This window comes from Macaca fascicularis, chromosome 14 (genome assembly GCF_037993035.2).
Source record: "Macaca fascicularis isolate 582-1 chromosome 14, T2T-MFA8v1.1".
Lineage (NCBI taxonomy): Eukaryota > Metazoa > Chordata > Mammalia > Primates > Cercopithecidae > Macaca > Macaca fascicularis.
Genome location: NC_088388.1, coordinates 75,254,560 through 75,273,983, shown reverse-complemented (window position 1 = coordinate 75,273,983; position 19,424 = coordinate 75,254,560). Strand labels below are relative to the sequence as shown.

General features: G+C 43.3%; 2 protein-coding genes across 3 annotated transcripts in view; one reads left to right on the top strand and one right to left on the bottom strand.

Moving 5' to 3' along the window:
• Positions 1 to 11,802, bottom strand: part of GVQW3 (GVQW motif containing 3) — a 30,436-nt gene extending 18,634 nt beyond the window's left edge. The window contains exons 1-2 of one of the 2 annotated variants that reach the window (XM_015435509.4): positions 11,761 to 11,802; positions 9,189 to 11,336 (exon numbers count right to left, since the gene is read on the bottom strand). In XM_015435509.4, the coding sequence (XP_015290995.2) occupies positions 10,665 to 11,297 (633 nt within the window). In that variant the 5' untranslated portion in view covers positions 11,298 to 11,336; positions 11,761 to 11,802 and the 3' untranslated portion in view covers positions 9,189 to 10,664. Of the gene's footprint in view, positions 1 to 9,188; positions 11,449 to 11,760 lie in introns of those variants that run through there. The other variant, XM_065528743.2, reaches the window with a different exon arrangement.
• A 365-nt stretch (positions 11,803 to 12,167) lies between these two features.
• Positions 12,168 to 19,424, top strand: part of THAP12 (THAP domain containing 12) — a 31,543-nt gene continuing 24,286 nt past the window's right edge. The window contains exon 1 of the mRNA XM_005579128.4: positions 12,168 to 12,388. Within this exon, the coding sequence (XP_005579185.1) occupies positions 12,300 to 12,388 (89 nt within the window). The 5' untranslated portion in view covers positions 12,168 to 12,299. The remainder of the gene's footprint in view (positions 12,389 to 19,424) is intronic.

Genomic DNA, 19,424 nt, shown 5'->3' with positions numbered 1-19,424 from the left:
GTATTCTACAATTTTTAATTTTTTTATTTATGCATTGGAAACCAACTTCCCTTTTCCTTGGGCTTCCTGTTTTCATGTTTGAAATATATGTTACTATGGAAATGTCATGGCACAGTATAGTGGCATTTATAAGTGAAGTGTAAAGAATTTTCAGAACATCTAGAAACATAAGACTGGGGTTTAGGGATATAAGTCCTAATTATGTGATAGCATTCATGACTTCAGACACTGTGTCATGAATATAAGCATACTCAGAAATCTGAGACAGCACAGAGGAGATAGTTGAGAGCTTTATTAGGATTTATGTGCCCAGATTTTTAAAAACATATATGAGACATATTAAAAACACAAAACATAACACACTACTTGGGAAGAACATCTGGAAAAAATGGATGACAGAATGCCAACATTTACTTACGAATACACACCTCTGGAAGGACCAGGGGACCTGGACACCCTAGAGAAATTTGGTAAAACCCTCTGCACCACTTTCTATGCTATAAATATGTTCCTTAAACATTGTATGTAAACCAACTGTTGGTAAATCATTTGTTAAATGCGAGGGTGAGCATGATTTTAAAGATACTGTAAGAATGTACATTTTAGTAAAGGAAATAATTACTGATGGAGTAATAGAAAAAACTCACGGATTGAGTGAAGTTCAAGGTCGTTCATTATTATCCTGGCTCTGCCACCAACTAAATGTGTGATTCAAGAAAATCATTCAACCTCCCTGGGCCAATTCCCTCATCGAGTTTGGGTTGTAATCCTGAATTTTCACTTATTAGGTTCTTAATGCAAGGTACAGGGGCACTGGCCCACAGCCTCAAGTCCAGTTTCTTCTGAGAGGTAATATTACACACTAAATCCTTGCAGACAGAGCTCCAGGCTCTCTTACATAAGAAGAGCTACAGTTACCATCGTTCTGTGTTTTGCTCCTTTACAGTCCACTGTCTCATTTTCACAATCACCCTCAGTTGATGATTACAACTTTTTGTTCCAATTCTTTACAAAAGTTTGTTCCTCAGCTCTGTCCTCTAAGAAAAATTGACAGTCTAAGGTAGAAATCCTTTCTTGGTGCTCCTCTCAACCTCTGGCCCCTTCCCTAACCCACAATGCTGGGCACTGCCCAAGGACAAGGGCTGTACTCTGTGCCTAGTGCAGGCCCAGGCTCAAAGAAGGAATTCAGCAAATGACCGCTGTTTTTTGTTTTTGTTTTTGTTTTTGTTTTGAGACAGAGTCTCACTCTCTCGCCCAGGCTGGAGTGCAGTGGTGTGATCTCAGCTCACTGCAACCTCCACCGCCCAGGTCCAAGCAATTCTCCTGCATCAGCCTTCTGAGTAGCTGGGATTACAGGCGTGCACCACCACGCCCAGCTAATTTTTGTATTTTTAGTAGAGACAGGGTTTTACCATGATGGCCAGGTTGGTCTCGAACTCCTTACCTCAAGTGATCTGCCCGCCTCAGCCTCCCAAATGGCTGGGATTACAGGCGTGAGCCACCGTGCCCGGCCTGGCTGGCTGTTTTTGAAGGAGGAAGCTGAGGCAAGGAGATGGGTCTGATGAAAGACCCGAACCCTAGGAGTGGACTCCTGAATGCTTCTTTAAACATTTCTAAACTTTCCAAATTTTCTACAATGGACAAAAATATCAAAACCGCAAAGCATTAAACTCTCCTTTTCCTGGCTTTCTGTCAATGCCCTTGTCTCCCATAAATAATGCAGTAGGCAGTTTCCTTCTAATACTGCTAACTTTGCTCAGTGCTCCAGCGTTTGGCCCAGGAAATAGGGCACACATCTTTTCTTTAAGAGAAACAGCCATTTTCGTCTTCTGGTCTGTTTTGCTTAAATAGCTATGACACTATGCATTTGTCTTTGTGGACTTAACACCTGCCATCCTGCCCCAGGCAAAGACTCCTGCCAACTGGCTCCAGAAAAGGTCATTTATCAATAGTGTTTAGGCACCACCTTGATTAATCTGCCATACAGGAAGTACAAAACACCACTGTAAGAATTCTTTTGTCTTCTTAAGCAAAAACAGGTTTAGGCCTTAACTGGCAAGAGATAGAAAGCTATGAGTCAGGCTTCTTACCGACTACCACCACGTTGTAGAGTAATTCCGGAGCTGTTAGGACGCCTCAAGAAACAGAAGAAATTATTCTCTATTGAGCACTTACTCCATGCCAGGTGTTGTGCTGTGTGCCTCATATACACTGTTTAATGTAAGCCTCACATCTAATAATCACTATCTAACATAGATATTTTTACTAATTTATCTTATTTCTTGTCTGTCTCCCTCACTGAAACGTGTGCTCATGAGGAGGAACATTTCTTGGGGTCTTGTTTATTGTGTCTACAATGGCATCATACACAGATAAGCACTCAATATTGTTGAAATGAACAAAATGAACAACTCCATGAGACAGATGGTATTATTTCCCTTTTACAGATGAATTAACTGAAGACTTTAGATGGTACAAATGAACTGCTCAAAGTCACATAGCTAGTTAAGAAGCCAGAACTGAAACCCAAGCCTCACTCGCTCATTCTATAGACCAGAGGACTTATACTTAGATCTTAAAGAACTCTTTCAGCTTGGCAATTATATGAGCTATAGGCCTATAAAATATGTATTTACCTTGTGTACTCATTTGGAGGTTTAAAATTTCACTAAGGAGACATTTAACATTTTTATAACAATCATTTTACTAAAGCAAAGATTAAGTACACATTTTCCCAACATAACAATTTCACCTATGGATAGGCATTAGCTACATGATTTTTCATTTTAAAACCCCACAATGATTATTTTTCAGACATAAATAAAAAATACACTGGTTCTGGATGCTAACAAAATCACATTTGCAAACCTTAAGAGTTTGGTAACTTACAACATTAAGATGACTAATGATATGTGTGCGTTATTCTCAGTATAGAATACCCAAAATTTCAGTGTACATCTGTGTTGCTTGAGTGTCCCAGTACGGGAGGAGGTAGACTTGGCACATCGAAAGTCACTGCTATACTAAAGAATCATATGAAATCTCAGGGATTCTTCAGAGAATCAGCTATTATAAAATCCATCTCAAGAATTCATTTTGTGTGAGAACGTGAGAATGAAATGCAAAGGAGGTTAATTTTACCCAGGAGAGCATTCATATCCTTTTCTACTTGTCAGAATATATTTGATTCATAAATGGTATTTTACCTACCTAGGACTACATCACAAGAGCATGCCACACATGGTGTCTTCCCTTAACACTTTGTGTTTTTTTGTAGGGATTATGGTCACATGGTCACATGGTCTCTTCTCCTCCTGGGCAGGTCCTTTTCCCTTCTGGCCCAGCCTTGCTGCCAATACAAGATCATACAGCCTCTGTGTCCACCCAGCCAAGTTAATTGTTCAGGGACCAAACTAGTGATCTGGCCTCAATCTCTCCACTGCCAGCTCTAGATGCTATTGATTTTTACTGATAATACAAGTAATAACATACTGGAGAAATTTTTTTAAAGCATAAAACCAGGAAAACCCATAATCTAACTACCCAGAGTTTGCCTATCCTTTCCATCTTTTTTTTTTTTTTTTTTTTTTTTTTTGAGACGGAGTCTCACTCTGTCGCCCAGGCTGGGGTGCAGTGGCCAGATCTCAGCTCACTGCAAGCTCCGCCTCCCGGGTTCCCGCCATTCTCCTGCCTCAGCCTCCTGAGTAGCTGGGACTACAGGCGCCCGCCACCTCGCCCGGCTAGTTTTTTGTACTTTTTAGTAGAGACGGGGTTTCACCGTGTTAGCCAGGATGGTCTTGATCTCCTGACCTCGTGATCCGCCCGTCTCGGCCTCCCAAAGTGCTGGGATTACAGGCTTGAGCCACCGCGCCCGGCCTCCTTTCCATCTTTTTAAAAGACATTTTCTGGATTTATACATACAATTTTGTATATCACTCTTTTCACTTAACACTACAAGTACTTTGCCATGCTGTCAAATACTCTTCAGAAACATAAATTATAATGATGGCACAACAGTCTACTGGATAGTCATACTGAATTTACTTAACCAATTTTCTACTGGTGGACTTTAAGATTGTTAAGCATTGATTTTGCCCACATTTTAGACTATTTCTTAGGACAGATTCCCAGAAGTGGAATTAGAGGATCAGAGGATCTAAACATTTTTAAAGCTCTTGATAGATACTGCCAAATTGCTTTTCAGAAAACCATTGCCAGTCTACACTTCCAACATTGCCAGTGTGTTTTTCTACCAATATAGATCTGTCTAAAGGATAATAAAATTTAAATGAAACACGCAGTCCTCAAATTATTAATGCAGCTGGAAAGGCATCAAGACCAGAGCACAAAGGCATGTGGCAATGGTCATACCTATTTCCAGGTATGCAGTTAACAATGGGTTAGTGTGCACACATGGAATAGAAATTTTACAAGAGTGAAGAGTAATATAATTAGATTTCAGACCATCTAATCCAAGGCCTGTGTCTATTTTGTCCACTGCTGTATCCCGGCACACAAGATAGCATCTGGCACATACAACCACTCAATAAAAGTTTGTTGAATGAATTAACACAGAATCTTCTTTCAGATGCAATCTTTCAGCAGCTGTAGGGTTTAGTTACTCCTGAACTCACAGGAAACATGACTGGCTGGATCAGACACTCTTGTAATGGTCTGTTCAATACTGAGATTCTATTACAACTTTGGAAAATCAGTTTAAATAAAGGTGACACAATAAAGAGATCTCTAGGGGAAAAACAAATACACTTACCTAAAAGGACACATCTCAGCACCAGTTGCAAGGTGCAAATACACATATGTATCTGTAATACTTATGTATATTTGCAAGCATGCAAAAAATACATTTCAGTGAGTTTTGTCATCTCCATAGTACACACTTTAATAGGTGATAACATAAGCTTATTCAAATGCTGCCCATGGTCAAATCATTTTTGGGACTACCTTCAGTTCATTCTATTATTGTTGGTTGCAGCTTGGCATCAGTTTCAGTGTTGCCAACACTGGTTTTGATATTTTACATGGGAATAATATAGGTGGTTTTATAATATCATTTTTAGTCAAAAACAGCACAAAATTTATTTTGTGAACCAGAATATTTCAAGGTAAAATAGCCAATCATTCAGCTATAGTTTACTCTCCTGGCTCCACAGATTCTCTCCAATATTCCACAATTTTCTTTTTTTCGTTTGAGACAGCGTCTCACTCTGTCGCCCAGGCTGTAGTGCAGTAGCACAATCATGGCTCACTGGAGCCTGGACCTCCTGGGCTCAAGTGATCCTCCTACCTCAGCCCTGCAAGTAGCTGGGACTACAGCCATGTGCCACCATGCCAGGCTAATTTTTGTATTTTTTTGTAGGGACAGGGTTTCACCATGTTGGCCCAGGTTGGTCTCGAACTTCTGGCCCCAAGCAATCTGCCCACCTCAGCCTCCCAAAGTGCTAGGATTACAGACGTGAGCCATCGTGGCTGGCCCACAATTTCTACATAATAAATTGCCAGATCAATGTGGCATTAATAATGTTATTGACGGAAAATAATCATCTGTCATTTTTATATACACACTATATACACTAGACTGGGGGTTATGTCAAACTATAGTCCATGGGCCAAATCTATCCTGCCATCTGTTTTTCTATGGCCTAAAAGCTAAGAACGTCTTTTTTTTCTTTTTGAGATGGAGTCTTGCTTTGTTGCCCAGGCTAAAGTACAGTGGTAAGATCTTGGATCACTGCAGCCTCTGCCTCCCGGGTTCAAGCGATTCTCCTGCCTCAGCCTCTCGAGTAGCTGGGATTACAGACACACACCACCACGCCTGGCTAATTTTTATATTTTTAGTAGAGACGAGGTTTCACCATGTTAGCCACGCTGGTCTCGAACTCCTGACCTCAGGTGATCCACCCACCTCGGCCTCCCAAAGTGCTGGAATTACAGGTCTGAGCCACCGTGTCCGGCCTCTTTTTAACATTTTTCAATGGTTTAAAAAAATCAAAATAGTATTTTGTAAAAACTATATAACATTCAAATTCCAGTATCTACTTATAAAGTTTTATTGGAACACAGCTGTCCTTATCTGTTTCTGTATTAACTATGTCTGCTTTTGCACTAAAATGTTTAGTGGCAAAAGAGACCATATGGCCCATAAAGACTCCTTTACACAAGTCTGTTGACCACTGGACTATGCCCAGGCGAGTCCTTGGAGGGGACCCACTGGAGTTCCCCACTATAGATTTTTTGCTTCCAGATATTCATACTGGGAAAGGGGTGATACACTAGGACAGTATTTGCAAGGATCTGATAAGGGAGACACTCTAGAACATAAATACATGATGGTTACCTCAGAAAAGATATAAACGCCTAGTAAAATCTGGATGGGCTGATTGAAGAAGCAGCAATTGGAGAATGCAGGGTAACATACACAGTTTAGCAGCAAAGGTAGGCTCTTATTGAGTCACATGGGACCCTGCTGAGACCCAATCCCAAAGAGCCCAGCGAAACTCGCTGGTGATGATGTCTGCAAATAGCAGGGAGGCTGAGCAACATTTGTAATGCAATGACAGACAATTTCCCAATAGTACCCCACCATTCCTTTATCAGGTGTCCTCAAGTCATTTAGCATCCAGATTTATCCAGGCATTTCCAAAGGCAAGTCTAGACTTTGACGAAAAAATTGATCTGAAAAAAAGGTTCTGGGAAGGAAGCCCCAGGTAAACATTCTTCCCCAAATGATAACACTTCAATGAGGACTCAGTGAGGATCAGAATTCAGAAGATAGCAGAACCCTCCACAAGTTTTTCTAAGTCACAGATTTGGTGAACATTTTATTCTTTCTCTTTTTGATCATTACTAGTGGGGCAAATGAAGCAAGGTAGGGTGGGGTGATGGAAGGGGAGAATTGCATAAAATCAGTGTTAGGATGATCTGCCCCGGAAGGCATGTATTCCTCTTAGACTCTCAACTGTGGCATAAAACATTCCATGTGGACTTTGAATTAGAATGAGCGTGGGGGCGGGGATAAAGATCAACCTGAAAGCCGAAAAGAGTCATTGACCGATGGTGTTAAGCTTCAGAAAGCTTGCAGATGGCCAGCTCTCCTACTGACATCCCACAGAAAGCCAGGCTTGATCTCCTGTGGTTAGGTGGAGCTTCTCCTGCCAGGGAAAATACAGCGGCTAGGAGAATGGGCTTTGGATGTTATAGCTCTGAAAAAGTTTCATGACTCTTGCTACTTTAGAGGTAACCATATTGCCTCCTTGAGAAACTGGTGACACTGGATGCCTCTGGGGAGTGCAACTGAGGGTGGCTAAGGTGCCCATGTCCCTTAGAAAAAACAAAATAAATAAATAATTCCCCCATGTCACCCCACCCTGCTTCTTGAAGACAGGAAGGCAACCCAGGGCCAGGGCTGGAGCAGACAAATTTCCTTACTCAGCAGCTGACACAGGGAGCTGAAAGAAGGATCCAAAAAATCAGAGAGAAGAGTTGTAAGTTAAGTGGAAAACCATGACCCAAAAGTCAATTCAAGGATCAGCACACCAAAGTGACCAAAAGCAGCTACTGAAGATGTGACCCAGGACCAGAAAACAAAGCAACAAGGAAAGAGAGGAGTAAGAGCAAAATGGTGGAGAATAAACTGAGAGGTGTCTGAAAACAGCCAAGGACAAGAGTCTGGGGTGTGACAGACACATAGCTGGATGTGTGAGACTACCGGACCAGGAGCTCAAGAGGCCTAGGCAGCAAGGTGCAGGCCAGGGCAAAATGTGGATCAGTAATAAAATAGATTTGGTGGGTGGGCACATTAGAAGTACTCATATAAGAACTTTCCTATTTGGGGATGCCTAGATCATGCTCTACCCTTGGGTTTAGAGATTCTGAGCAGCCAAATGTGAATGTTTTGCTCTGGATAAGTCCTTTTCATTATAGCCAACTGGAACCATTTGAATTCACACTCCTAATTACCTGCTTCTGGTTGCTGTGTCTAAACCATAGCTTCTGGTACTCTACACTCCACCATAGGTCTTGGTCCAGCATCATTGGCACGGTCACACCAGCCGTGTTCATAGGACTGGAATAAAATCCAGAAGTAAGTTGTCTCAGGACCTCTGTTTTATAACGGGTTAGAAACAACTCCTGTAGGTATGGTTGTAGGATCCTGGCCTGGGTCCAGGAGCATATAAATCTGTAACAATTACCACTGGGTGGGCCTCAGCAAGGATTAATATGAGGTTCAGCAACAAAGCTGCAAGAACTAGTGGTGGGGACTTTGTTCCTAAAGTGCAGTGTCCCTGGTGCCAAGTGCTTGTGGGCAACCTAGAGCTGCATCTGATGTAGGAAGACTTAATGGTCCTGAAATGGAACGTCTAGAAACTGTTAAGGAGCTGGAGATCTATAAGCTGTTGCTTGGTTTAAGAGTTTTCTTACACAGTATCTCGTCTTCATGGGACAAGGTCTAGCTTTCAAAGTGCCTCAAAACTAACAGGTGTTGATCCAGCGCAGTAGCTCACGCCTGTAATCCTAGCACTTTGGGAGGCCGAGGCAGGTGGATCACCTGAGGTCAGAAGTTCGAGACCAGCCTGGCCAACATGGTGAAACTCCGCCTCTACTAAAAATACAAAAAAATAGCCGGGTGTAGCAGCGTGCACCTGTAATCCCAGCTACTCGGGAGGCTGAGGCAGGAGAAACACTTGAACCCGGGACGCAGAGGTTGTAGTGAGCCAAGATCGTGCCACTGCACTCCAGCCTGGGCAGCAGAGCAAGACTCCGTCTCAAAAAACAAAATAAAACAAAACAAAAACAGGTGTTAATGAGGAACTTGTAATTTTTGGAGGTGAGTAGAGAAAGTGAAAGAACAGCACTAAAAGTAACTGTGATGAATGAGTGTTGTGCCTCTACTATCAAGCAATATTGTCTAAGAGGAGCTGTTATATGTAAAAATCCTTTAGTAAAACAGAGACTGGCCAATTCTCTGAAACGCTATTACCAAACCCCTGCCCCCTGAATGTTTCTAGTCTATGTGGTATTACTTGGAACCCACTTGGGAAAAGTTGCATTCCATAAATCTGGCAGAGGCAGGAAGAGAAGACACAGAGTTTGAATTTGCAGAAACTGCTTGTCGGAGTCCAAATGGAAAATCACATATCAAATTAGTTGTTACAAACCTATTCACAGACTCAGGGGAAGCAATTTAATAACAACCGGCATAGAGTTGGAGGTATAGGAGAGGAAGCAAATTATCCCAAATTGTTCATCCGCTGCAACACCATTATCTTCCTCTTTGAACTTTGTTATTTTAGCCAATAGTGTCATCATTTTTCCTTTTTTTTTTTTTTTTTGAGACAGTCTAGCTATGTCACCAGGTTGGAGTGCAGTGGCACAATCTTGGCTCACTGCAACCTCTGCCTTTTGGGTTCAAGCGATTCTCCTGCCTCAGCCTCCCGAGTAGGTGGGACTACAGGCACGCACCACCACACCCATCTAATTTTTATATTTTTAGTAGAGACGGGGTTTCACCATGTTGGCCAGGATGGTCTCGATCTCTTGACCTTGTGATCTGCCTGCCTCAGCCTCCCAAAGTGCTGGGATTACAGGCGTGATTCACTGCATCTGGCCAGTGTCATTTTCTACCGATGCAGGTTGGAAGCCTCATGCTGTTCCACCTGCCCTGGAAGCTTTCCGTAATGTCACAGCCCCGTCTCACCCATCCTCATGGGTCCAGTTCAAGAACCATCTCATCCATGAAGCTCATCAGCCCTTGGAGATCTTGTTCATAACTTTCACATTGTCAATGCCCAGCAGTGTTCTAAAAACAGCAAGTTCTCAAAACTATAGGCATTAGTTACTAAAAACAGGCTGCTGTGTGGGAATCCACACGTAGGCAGCAGATTCCCTTAATTCAGGGACTAGACAGCCACCTGGTCTTCCTCCCCACACATCACGGCCTAGGGCTGGGTCCCTGGGTTTCTATTTTCTAGGACCAGATACTCATCTTCCAACAGAGGAGATACCCAAATGAGTGGAGATCCAAAGAATAGGACAAGAATGAAACAAACCCAGCTCTTCCGTGAGATGTAGGCCTGTGAGAAGATCAGTATTGGTGGCCAACCCCTGATTCCTAAGGGGCGCCCACTGAGTCATCCGGACCAGATCAGCCCCTAGGCCCAGCACTGTTCAGTAACACCAGCATGCCACTGCATTATGTACCATACCTCAGGCCCTGACTGCGAAGCAGGCTGAAACTGTAAGCCTTCTTTTGGGGTCCTCCCAGAAGAGCATGCCTCCCTGGGCACAGAGATACAGATTCCAGGAGCTCCTGTTCCTCTCTTCTCACTGGCATGATCCTCTGAGGCAGAATGTTGAGAACAAAGGAACAGGACAGCCACAACAAGCTAAGGTCTGGGCAGAGAAGAAATCCAAACTTGTTGAGCAAAAGAAATCAAGAACAAGCAAATACCAGAAGGGAACAGCCAGAAGTTTTTCAGTTATGAAGAACAGCAAGGAAAATGGTCCAATAGTCCAGCAAAGAGTAATGAGGAGGGCCATGGTACATAGGGAGGAGTAGTGAAGACTGAAAAATAGGTGAGCAGCCAAAGAAGGTGCCTAACAGTGAGGCAGCACCCTAGTTCTGGTTCAGCTAACTCACATTCCTCTCACCATGGGGTGAACCAATCCTCAGCTACCCTGGGGGGAAGGCTTGTTGAAGATGAGGCCTGCAGAAGCTGGCTGGCAGGGTAGTGGACTCTGGGATGGGATACGGACAGGGGCATTTCCCCATCAGCCTCACCCTGGAGATAACTCCATGTTTCAGAACCTGTTACCTTCTTCCTCAAACATGAGCTTTTTTTCCTAGTTTCCTTTGAAAGATTGGAATGAAAGTCAAGTTTTCGTGGTTTAGGCTCACCCTTCAAAACACCCGAAATAACTTTTGCAGAAACCTTCCTCATGTTCAAGTTTTCTTTCAAAATGAGCCTAACAGTTTCTTTGTCTAAATTTAACTCTTCGGCCATCATCCTCACGGTTAACTGCCTGTTTGAACAAACCAAGTCCTTGACCTTCTGGATATTGTCATCTGTTCGGTGGGTGACCGGACGCCCACTTCTGGCATCATCTCGAACATCTTCCCGTCCTTCTTTAAACCTTTTGTGCCAGTCAAAAACTCTGGCCCTTGACATGACTTCTTCCCCATAAGCTTCTTTTAAAAGATGGTGGGTCTCACTTGCAGACTTGTTCAATTTCACGCAAAATTTGATACTGATCCTTTGTTCTAAATAGCGGTCACTCATTCTGGCACTGAAAAACACAGGAACGCTAACAGGCCACGACTGTAAGGAAAAAACGGACAGATCAATGTTTATAGGCCTGCAGGTGTAATTATATCGCTGTTCTTGCTCTTCTAGAAGCCTCGCCGGGAAAGACTAATTGCTTTTATGAATTTTTGTCCCTCAGCTTCCAGTCGAGGCTGGGGAGATCCGTTCTGGGAAGCTAACAGGGCCAACAGTCGCTGCAAAGCTGGGAAAAATTAAATCGCCTACAACCACTGCATCCAACCAGCGCACGCACATCTGCCGAGAGTTTGCCAATCAGTCAACAAGGTTGCTCCGATTCCGCGGCCCTTAAGGAGTATATGGCGAATTCTGCAAGAAAGGCCTAAGTGTTGGCAAATTAAGCAAGCAAGAAGAGATGCATCGGTGATGTAACGTGCAAGCTCGCCCTAGATCTGCAGAAACCCGCGCACGCCAAACCTACCGGAGCAGCCAGGGTATCGCCTGCTCTAGCGTCCCGGGAGACAGGCGCGCATGCGCAATTCTCTTCCCTTCGCGGATTAGACTGTGCGCAGTCGCACTGCGGCAGCGCGCGCCAGGTCCCGCCTCCGCCTTGCCACACCCCGGCAGGCGCGCTTCTTTGCGCGTGCCCGCCTGCGGAGAAGGCGGAAAGGAGGGGCGGGGGAGGAAGGCTGAGGGAAGAGAGGGCACCCCCGGGCGTCAGGGTGCATTGTGGGAAGGAGGCGGCAGCGTCTCGGGCGGGCGGGAGGTGCACCAGCGGCGGCGGCGGCGGTAAATCCTCCCGGCCGCTCACAGCACTGTGGAGCCGCGTCCCCAGCCCGGCCTCGGACCGCGGCACCCCTCCTGGCCCTCGCGGCTTCTCGCCCGCCCGCCCCTCCCCCGCGCGTCGGCCCTGCCGAGCCGGCCGGCCGGCCTGGCTCCCCTCCTCGGCCCCGACGGGCGGGCGGACTGCCCTGAGGAGGCGGGGAGGGGAGGGCTGGGCCGGCCGGCGGGCGGGCGACGATGCCGAACTTCTGCGCTGCCCCCAACTGCACGCGGAAGAGCACGCAGTCCGACTTGGCCTTCTTCAGGTTCCCGCGGGACCCGGCCAGGTAAGCGGCGGGCATGGAGCGGACGGCCCAGGCCCACCTCCGCGGTGAACGCTGCCAGCCGCCGGCCGCGGGCGGGCTCCTGGGCTGGCTGAGAGGGGTGCAGGAGGGGGGCGCAGCGCACTGCCATCGACCCCAGCGTTGGACCGAGATGGGGAGCCGGCCCCAAGCCATGGGCGGACGGGCGTCCGGGGACCTCGGAACACGTGCGCTGGTGGGGGCTCTGCGCGCAGGGCACCACCCCAAACACGAGGGAGCTGGGGCGGCGCGCGGACGCGGGATGCTGTGGGTTCTCGCCGTGGCTCACTTGCTGTGTGACCTCGGGCGAGTCGCTTTCCTCTCTGGGCGTTAGTTTCCTTAGCTGTCAAAAGAGAGCAGGACTCTGTGGTTGTGGCCATTGGGGCCCTTCCGTCTCCTTGCCACCACCCCCGGGACAGTGTTTCTGTTTTGAGTCCCGCTACCTTCTTTTATCTTGTCATAACTGCTCTCTCCTTCGGACTTGTCATTGCACGGTTCAGGGTTCATTTTATGGCTGTCACCGTTACTCATTTTCTTACTTGGTTATTGTAGGGATAACAGAGGGTGTACGCGTGAGGGCGTGGGAATTGGTATTGGAACCTCTTCTTTCGGATAACCCCCACACACTGACTTATATTTAGGGAATGATAGCATAGGGACTGTGTTTGAAAGGCTGACATGGTTCATAGGCCTGTCTTGTTGGTTCATTCATTTAAAATCAATGCCTATGTGCCGAGCGCAAATGTTAGGTGCTGGGAGTTCACAGGTGAATAAGGGTGTCACTGCTTGCAGAAAGCTCTCAGTCCATTAAGGGAACAGGTACAGCAACGGGCGATTATAATGTGTATTATTTATTAATTAGTTCAATTAATTATTGAAGGTCTACTTGTTGTGAGCGGTGGGGGTTACAGATGAACAAATCGAAGTCCTTGCTCTCATGAAGATTACATTCTAATGGGGGGGAATAAACAAGTGAAATCATAGTGTGTCGGATGATGATAAATACTGTGGAGAAAAATAAAGGTTAGAGGGTAGGGGAATAAGTAGTATCAAGGGATGCACAATTGCTATTTTTAATACAGTGATTAGAGAAGGCCTCACTATGAAGGTGAATTTGAGCAAAGACCAGGTGAAGGGGCCAGCTATGGAGATACCTTGGGCAGCAGCATTCCAAAGAAGGCAAAGACAGGGCAGCCAGGAGTCCAGGGAGAGGGACTGAGAGAGAAGTGAGATGAGACCAGAAAGGTGTGTGTATGATAGGGGCAAATTCTTTAGGTAGGACCTTGTAGGTCTTGGAAGGCACTATGGTTTTTATTCTGAGTGAAATAAGAAGTCATTGAAGGGTTTAGAGCAGAGACTTAAATTTTAACAGGATCAGTGGCTGCTCGTTAGATTGTGGGGTGAAAGGTGAAAGCCGGAAGACCAGTTAAAAGGCTGTTGGAATAATCCAGATTAGTAGAGGAGGAGGTGGTAAATTTGAGATATGGTTTGAAGGTGAAGCCCACAGGATTTGCTAATGGTTTGGAGGTAGATTGTAAAAGAAAAAGAGAACTCAAGGCGACTTCAAGATTTTAAAAACCTATGTTGATCAGGTTGGTCTTGAACTCCTGGCTTCAAGCAATCCTCCTGTCTCAGTCTCCCAAAGTGCTAGAACAGGCTCTGAGCCACCACACCCAGCCGACTTCAAGATTTTTAACGCGAGCATTTGCTGAGATAGGGAACACTGGAAAGAGCAGGATTGGTAGGGGAATACTAAAAGTTTGGGTTTGAGAGGCCTGATAGACATTCAAGAATAGATGTCTAGGCCGGGCACGGTGGCTCACACCTGTAATCCCAGCACTTTGGGAGGCCGAAGCAGGCGGATCACTTGAGGTCAGGAGTTCAAGACCAGCATGGCCAACATAGCGAAATCCTGTCTCTATTAAAAAATACAAAAATTTGCTAAGCATGGTGATACATGCCTGTCCAGCTAGCTACTCAGGAGGCTAAGACATGAGAATTGCTTGAACCCGGGAGGCAGAGGTTGCAGTGAGCCGAGATCGTGCCACTGCGCTCCCGTCTGGGTGACAGAGCAAGATCCGTCTCAAGAAAAAAAGAATAGATGTCTTTCTTCATACCATATACAGAAATGAACTCCAAGTGGCCTATACTTTTATTTAGATCAAAGGCCTGAATATAAGAGCTGTATCATTAAACTTTTAGAAAAAATACAGCTAAATCTTCATGACTTTAGATTTGGCAGTACATTCTTGTTTGTTTTTTGTTTTTTTTGAGACAGAGTCTTACTCTGTTGCCCAGGCTGGAGTGCAGTGGCACGGTCTCAGCTCACTGCAACCTCCGCCAGCGGGGTTCAAGCAATTCTACTCACTCAGCCTCCCAAGTAGCTGGAATTACAGGCGCCCATCACCATGCCTGGCTAATTTTTAAATTTTTTTTAGTAGAGACGGGGTTTTGCCATGTTGGCCAGGCTGGTCTCGAACTCCTGACCTCAGGTGATCCGCCCACCTTGGCCTCCCAAAGTGCTGGGATTACAGGCATGAGCCACCATGCCTGGTTGGCGCCACATTCTTAGATACGACACCAAAGTACATGCAGTAAAAACAAAAATAGACTAATTGGACTTCATCAAATTTAAACTTTTGTGTATCAAAGGATGTTACCAAGAAAGTGAAAAGAATGGAAGAAGGTACTTGCAAATTATACGTTTGGGGTCTAGTATCCAGAATATATAATGAACTCTTTCAATTCAGCAACAAAAAGACAACCCAATTTTAAAATAAGCAAAGGACTTCTTTTTTTAAACAAAAGATACAAATGGCCAAAAAGCACATGAAAAGATGCTGAACATCACTCATTATTAGAGAAGTTCAAATCAAAACCACAAGTGGCAGTTAGACGTAGAATTACCGTGTGTCCCAGCAATTCCATTCCTAGGCGTATATCCAAAAGAATTGCAAACTGGTATTCAAAAAAACCAAATGTACACACATTCATAGCAGCACTATTCACAATAGTCAAAAGGTAGAAACAAGCCATGTTTATCAGTGCATGAATGGATAAACAAAATGTATATCAATACAATGAAATATTAGCCATGAAAAGGAATGAAGTGCCAGTACATGCTACGGTATGGGTGAACCTCAGAAACATTATGCTAAGTGAAAGAAGCCAGATACAAAAGCTTGTATGTTGTATGATTCTATTATATGAAATATCCAGAATAAGTAAATCCAGAGAGACAGAAAGCGTTATCAGTGGTTGCCTGGGGCTGGGAGAAAGGGTATGGTTTTGATTTGAACTTCTCTAATAACGAGCGATGTTCAGCATCTTTTCATGTGCTTTTTAGCCATTCATATCTTTTATATAAAGAAAGAAGTCCTTTGCCTATTTTAAATTTGAGTTGTCTTTTTGTTGCTGAATTGTAAGAGTATTTTATATATTCTGGATACTAGACATACAGGGTTTCCTTTTGAGGTGATGAAAATGTTTTAGAATTAGGTGGTGGTGATGGTTGCAGAACATGATGAATGTATTAATTGCCATTCAGTTTTTTACTTTAAAATGGTTAATTTTATGTTATGAGAATTTCACCTCAAAGAAAATAGATGTCTTGAAGAGAGAGTAGGATATACAAGTCTGAAATTCAGAGACTTTCAGACTGGAAATTGTAAATATGGGTGTTCTCAGTTGATAGAGGGTATTTAAAGCCATGGTACGGGTTAAGGTTATCTAAGGAGTGAGCAAAGAGTGGATCTGAGGATTGAGTTGTGGGGCATTCCCAGTGTTTTAAGTTCTGAGGCATGGGAAAGAACTTGCTCAGTAGAGTGAGGAGTAGCCATTGGGTTCCATGGAAACAGAGGAGAGGAGCATCTTAGTCTGACTTGGCCTTGCCCCATTATGCATTATCTTCCTTTTTCCCAAATTTTAGTCCAAAGACATTCTTACAGATTTATTTCACTTCCATAATGAGGGCACCCCTAGTCAGTTCGGGACCACAGGTAATTTGTGTTAATATGTTGTGAATCCTGTTTTTACTACACTCCTTAAGGGGAATATGGTCTATAGGGGGCTACAGTTTCAGATTTGAAAGAAGTTTTTAGATCTAGTGAAATCTCACTTGAAATACTGGAATTTTCTCAATAATAGTGACTTTTAGTCATTTTTAGGGTTATTATCCTTTTGAGAATCTAACATAAGGACTCTTACCTGAAAAAACAAAAACAAACATAGACACAATTTAGCATTAGAAGACAAAGGTGTTTATGGACCTTTATAGGCCCTGTGCGTTCCTGACAGATGGGCATCTCTGCCCTGGCTAAAACACCTCTAATGACAGTCCTCCCCTTTGTGAGAAGACACCTGATGATCCTGGACAACTTTGGCTGTTGTTTCTTCCCTGTATTGAGTGGACATCTGCCTCCTGTAATTGAGGCCTTGGAGGTCCTGGTTTTGTCCCCAGGATCATGCTAAGTCTGTGCCCTTTTCAGTGTTAGACTCCTTTGAATGCTTCAAGACCAAATCATGAATTTCTTTTTAAAAAGATGTTTATTGAGATACAATTCACATATAGTTCACCCATATAAAGTGTACGACTTGGGATATGTACATTAATTTTTAAAATTTTGGTAAAATACATGCAACAAAATTTGCTATTTTAATCTTTAAATGTGCAATTCAGTGGCATTAATTACATTCACAGTGTTGTGCAGTCTTCTCCACTATTTCCAAAACTTTTTCATTATCCCAAACAAAAACTGTAACCATCAGGCAATAACCTCCCATTCCCCTGCCCTTCCAGCCTTTGGTAACCTCAAATCCACTTTCAGTCTTTATAAATTTGACTGTTCTAGGTTCCTCCTATAGGTGGAATAATACAATATTTCTCCTTTTATGTCTGGCTTAACATAATATGTTCAAGGTCTTTTTATCCAAATGAGACCTCCTTGTACTACATGATTTCAAGTTCTACTGTATTTGATAGTTTCCTTTTCACTGTGCCCAGAATTATTTATAACAAAGAAGTAGTTTCCAGAGATGTTATTGAATTATAACAGTGTTTTTAGGGTTATTAGTTCTAAACCCCACCCACATCTTTTCTTCCGTAAACAGGTTGTAGGGAAGGTTGATAAAAGGTGACACTGCCAATCTAGTCTTCAAATGTTAGCATTGTTAACTAACAATAAAGATGAATATATTTAATGCTATTAAAACAGTACATTTCTCAGTCATCAGTTATAAATCCCATGCATGCTTTTAGAAAAAGCTATTTAGAAATAATTTAAACTTCAAGAGTAATTAATAAAGTGTATGGTGTGGAATTTACATACCATAATAGTTCTTACTGTTTTAGAAAAAGTGGCATTAATATGCTTCTTTTTTTAAAAAGTGAAATAATATAATCAACCCAGCTTAGGTCAGTGACAGGGTTTAAGTAAAAACAAACAAACAAACAAAAAACAACTGCCTAAATCTTGATTGCTCCAGCAGGGTGGCTTGCCTAATGCCAAGGCTTGCCACTTTGAGGCAGCTCACAGTGGAGCTTTTCCTAAACCAGGAGAAGGTGCAGGTAGAGCTAATGAATTGCTTTGATTAGAGTGAGTTGGGTGTTGAAGCTCTCTTCTTCCTCTTCAGGCAGCTAGTACTAACTCACCCAAGATGGGTGAGGGCTTCCAAGGTTCTTCTGGCAGTTTAATCAAGGCTTATTGAGAGTTGATGTACTCTACTTTGTGAAATGTAAAATCAGTGGTTTTCTGGGGACTCAGGAGGGTGCCTATTTGGGCTGCTATAGCAAAATACCTTAGACTGGGTGATTTTTAAACAACAGAAATTTGTTTCTTATAGTTCTGGAAGCTGGGAAGTCCAAGATGAAGTCACCAGCAGATTTGACATCTGGTGAGGGCTCGCTCTCGGCTTCTTAGATGGTACCTTCTTGTTGTGTTCTCACATGGCGGAAGGGGCAAATAAGGCTTCCCCTTCATGACCTAAGTCACCTCCCAGATGCGCCACCTCCCAACACCACTGCACTGGGGATTGTTTCAATATGAATTTTGAGGGGACGCAGACATTCAGACCATAGCAGCCCCCAAGACCCTTTCAGGGAGTCCACAATGTCAAAACTATTTTCATAATAACACTGATACTATTTCCATTTTTCATATTCGGTCTCTCAGGAGTGGACAGTGGAATATTTGGAGTGCTACATAACATGATGGCATCATTATTTTGATAAATTGTGTATTGTGTCTTCTAGAATTTTCTAAATATGATTATTCAGATCTGGGTGTTTGATAGACATTTTCTCAGAAATAAACAAGCCTGCCACTTCAAGGAGAACAACTGATAATTTGAGCATTCAAGTTGAAAATTAGAATTTTGGAAAATTTATTGCCACTGTGAGCTTGGCAGCTCTCTAATACTTGAAGACTTTTCTGGTGAGATCACTGATGATACTGATGTGGGTTTTTTCTACATATTGTATAATTAATTGCGTTAACATTTATATGGTATGTATAACTCACTGAACTAATATTTTCCAAATGACCAATTTATGGTTTTACAGAAACATACATGGATAAAAGATCTATTTGAAGTGCAAGATAGACTGGGATTTTTTATGTACTAGGGCATGAAAAAGCTCATTGGTCTGGTCTCAGATTTCACATTTCAACTAATCTTGAAGAAACTACCACTTGTGGAGAATTCACAATTATATGGAAAAAAGAGGAGTATTGTAATAACCTTTTTAACTGCATATCATTATGAGGCTAGCTTTTCTTCATATATTTCAACCAAAACAACATATAGTAATAGATTAAATACAGAAGCAGATGTGAAAATCTAGCTGTGTTCTGTTAAGCTGGACGGAAGAGATTTGCAAAAATGAAGCAGTGTAATTTTTCTCACTAGATGTTTTTGTTTTGGAAAACGTAATTTTTTATTAAAACATTATTTATGTTAACATATTATAAGGTTGGTATTTTAATGAATTAATGAATATTTTAAAAATTTCTCTGATAAATGT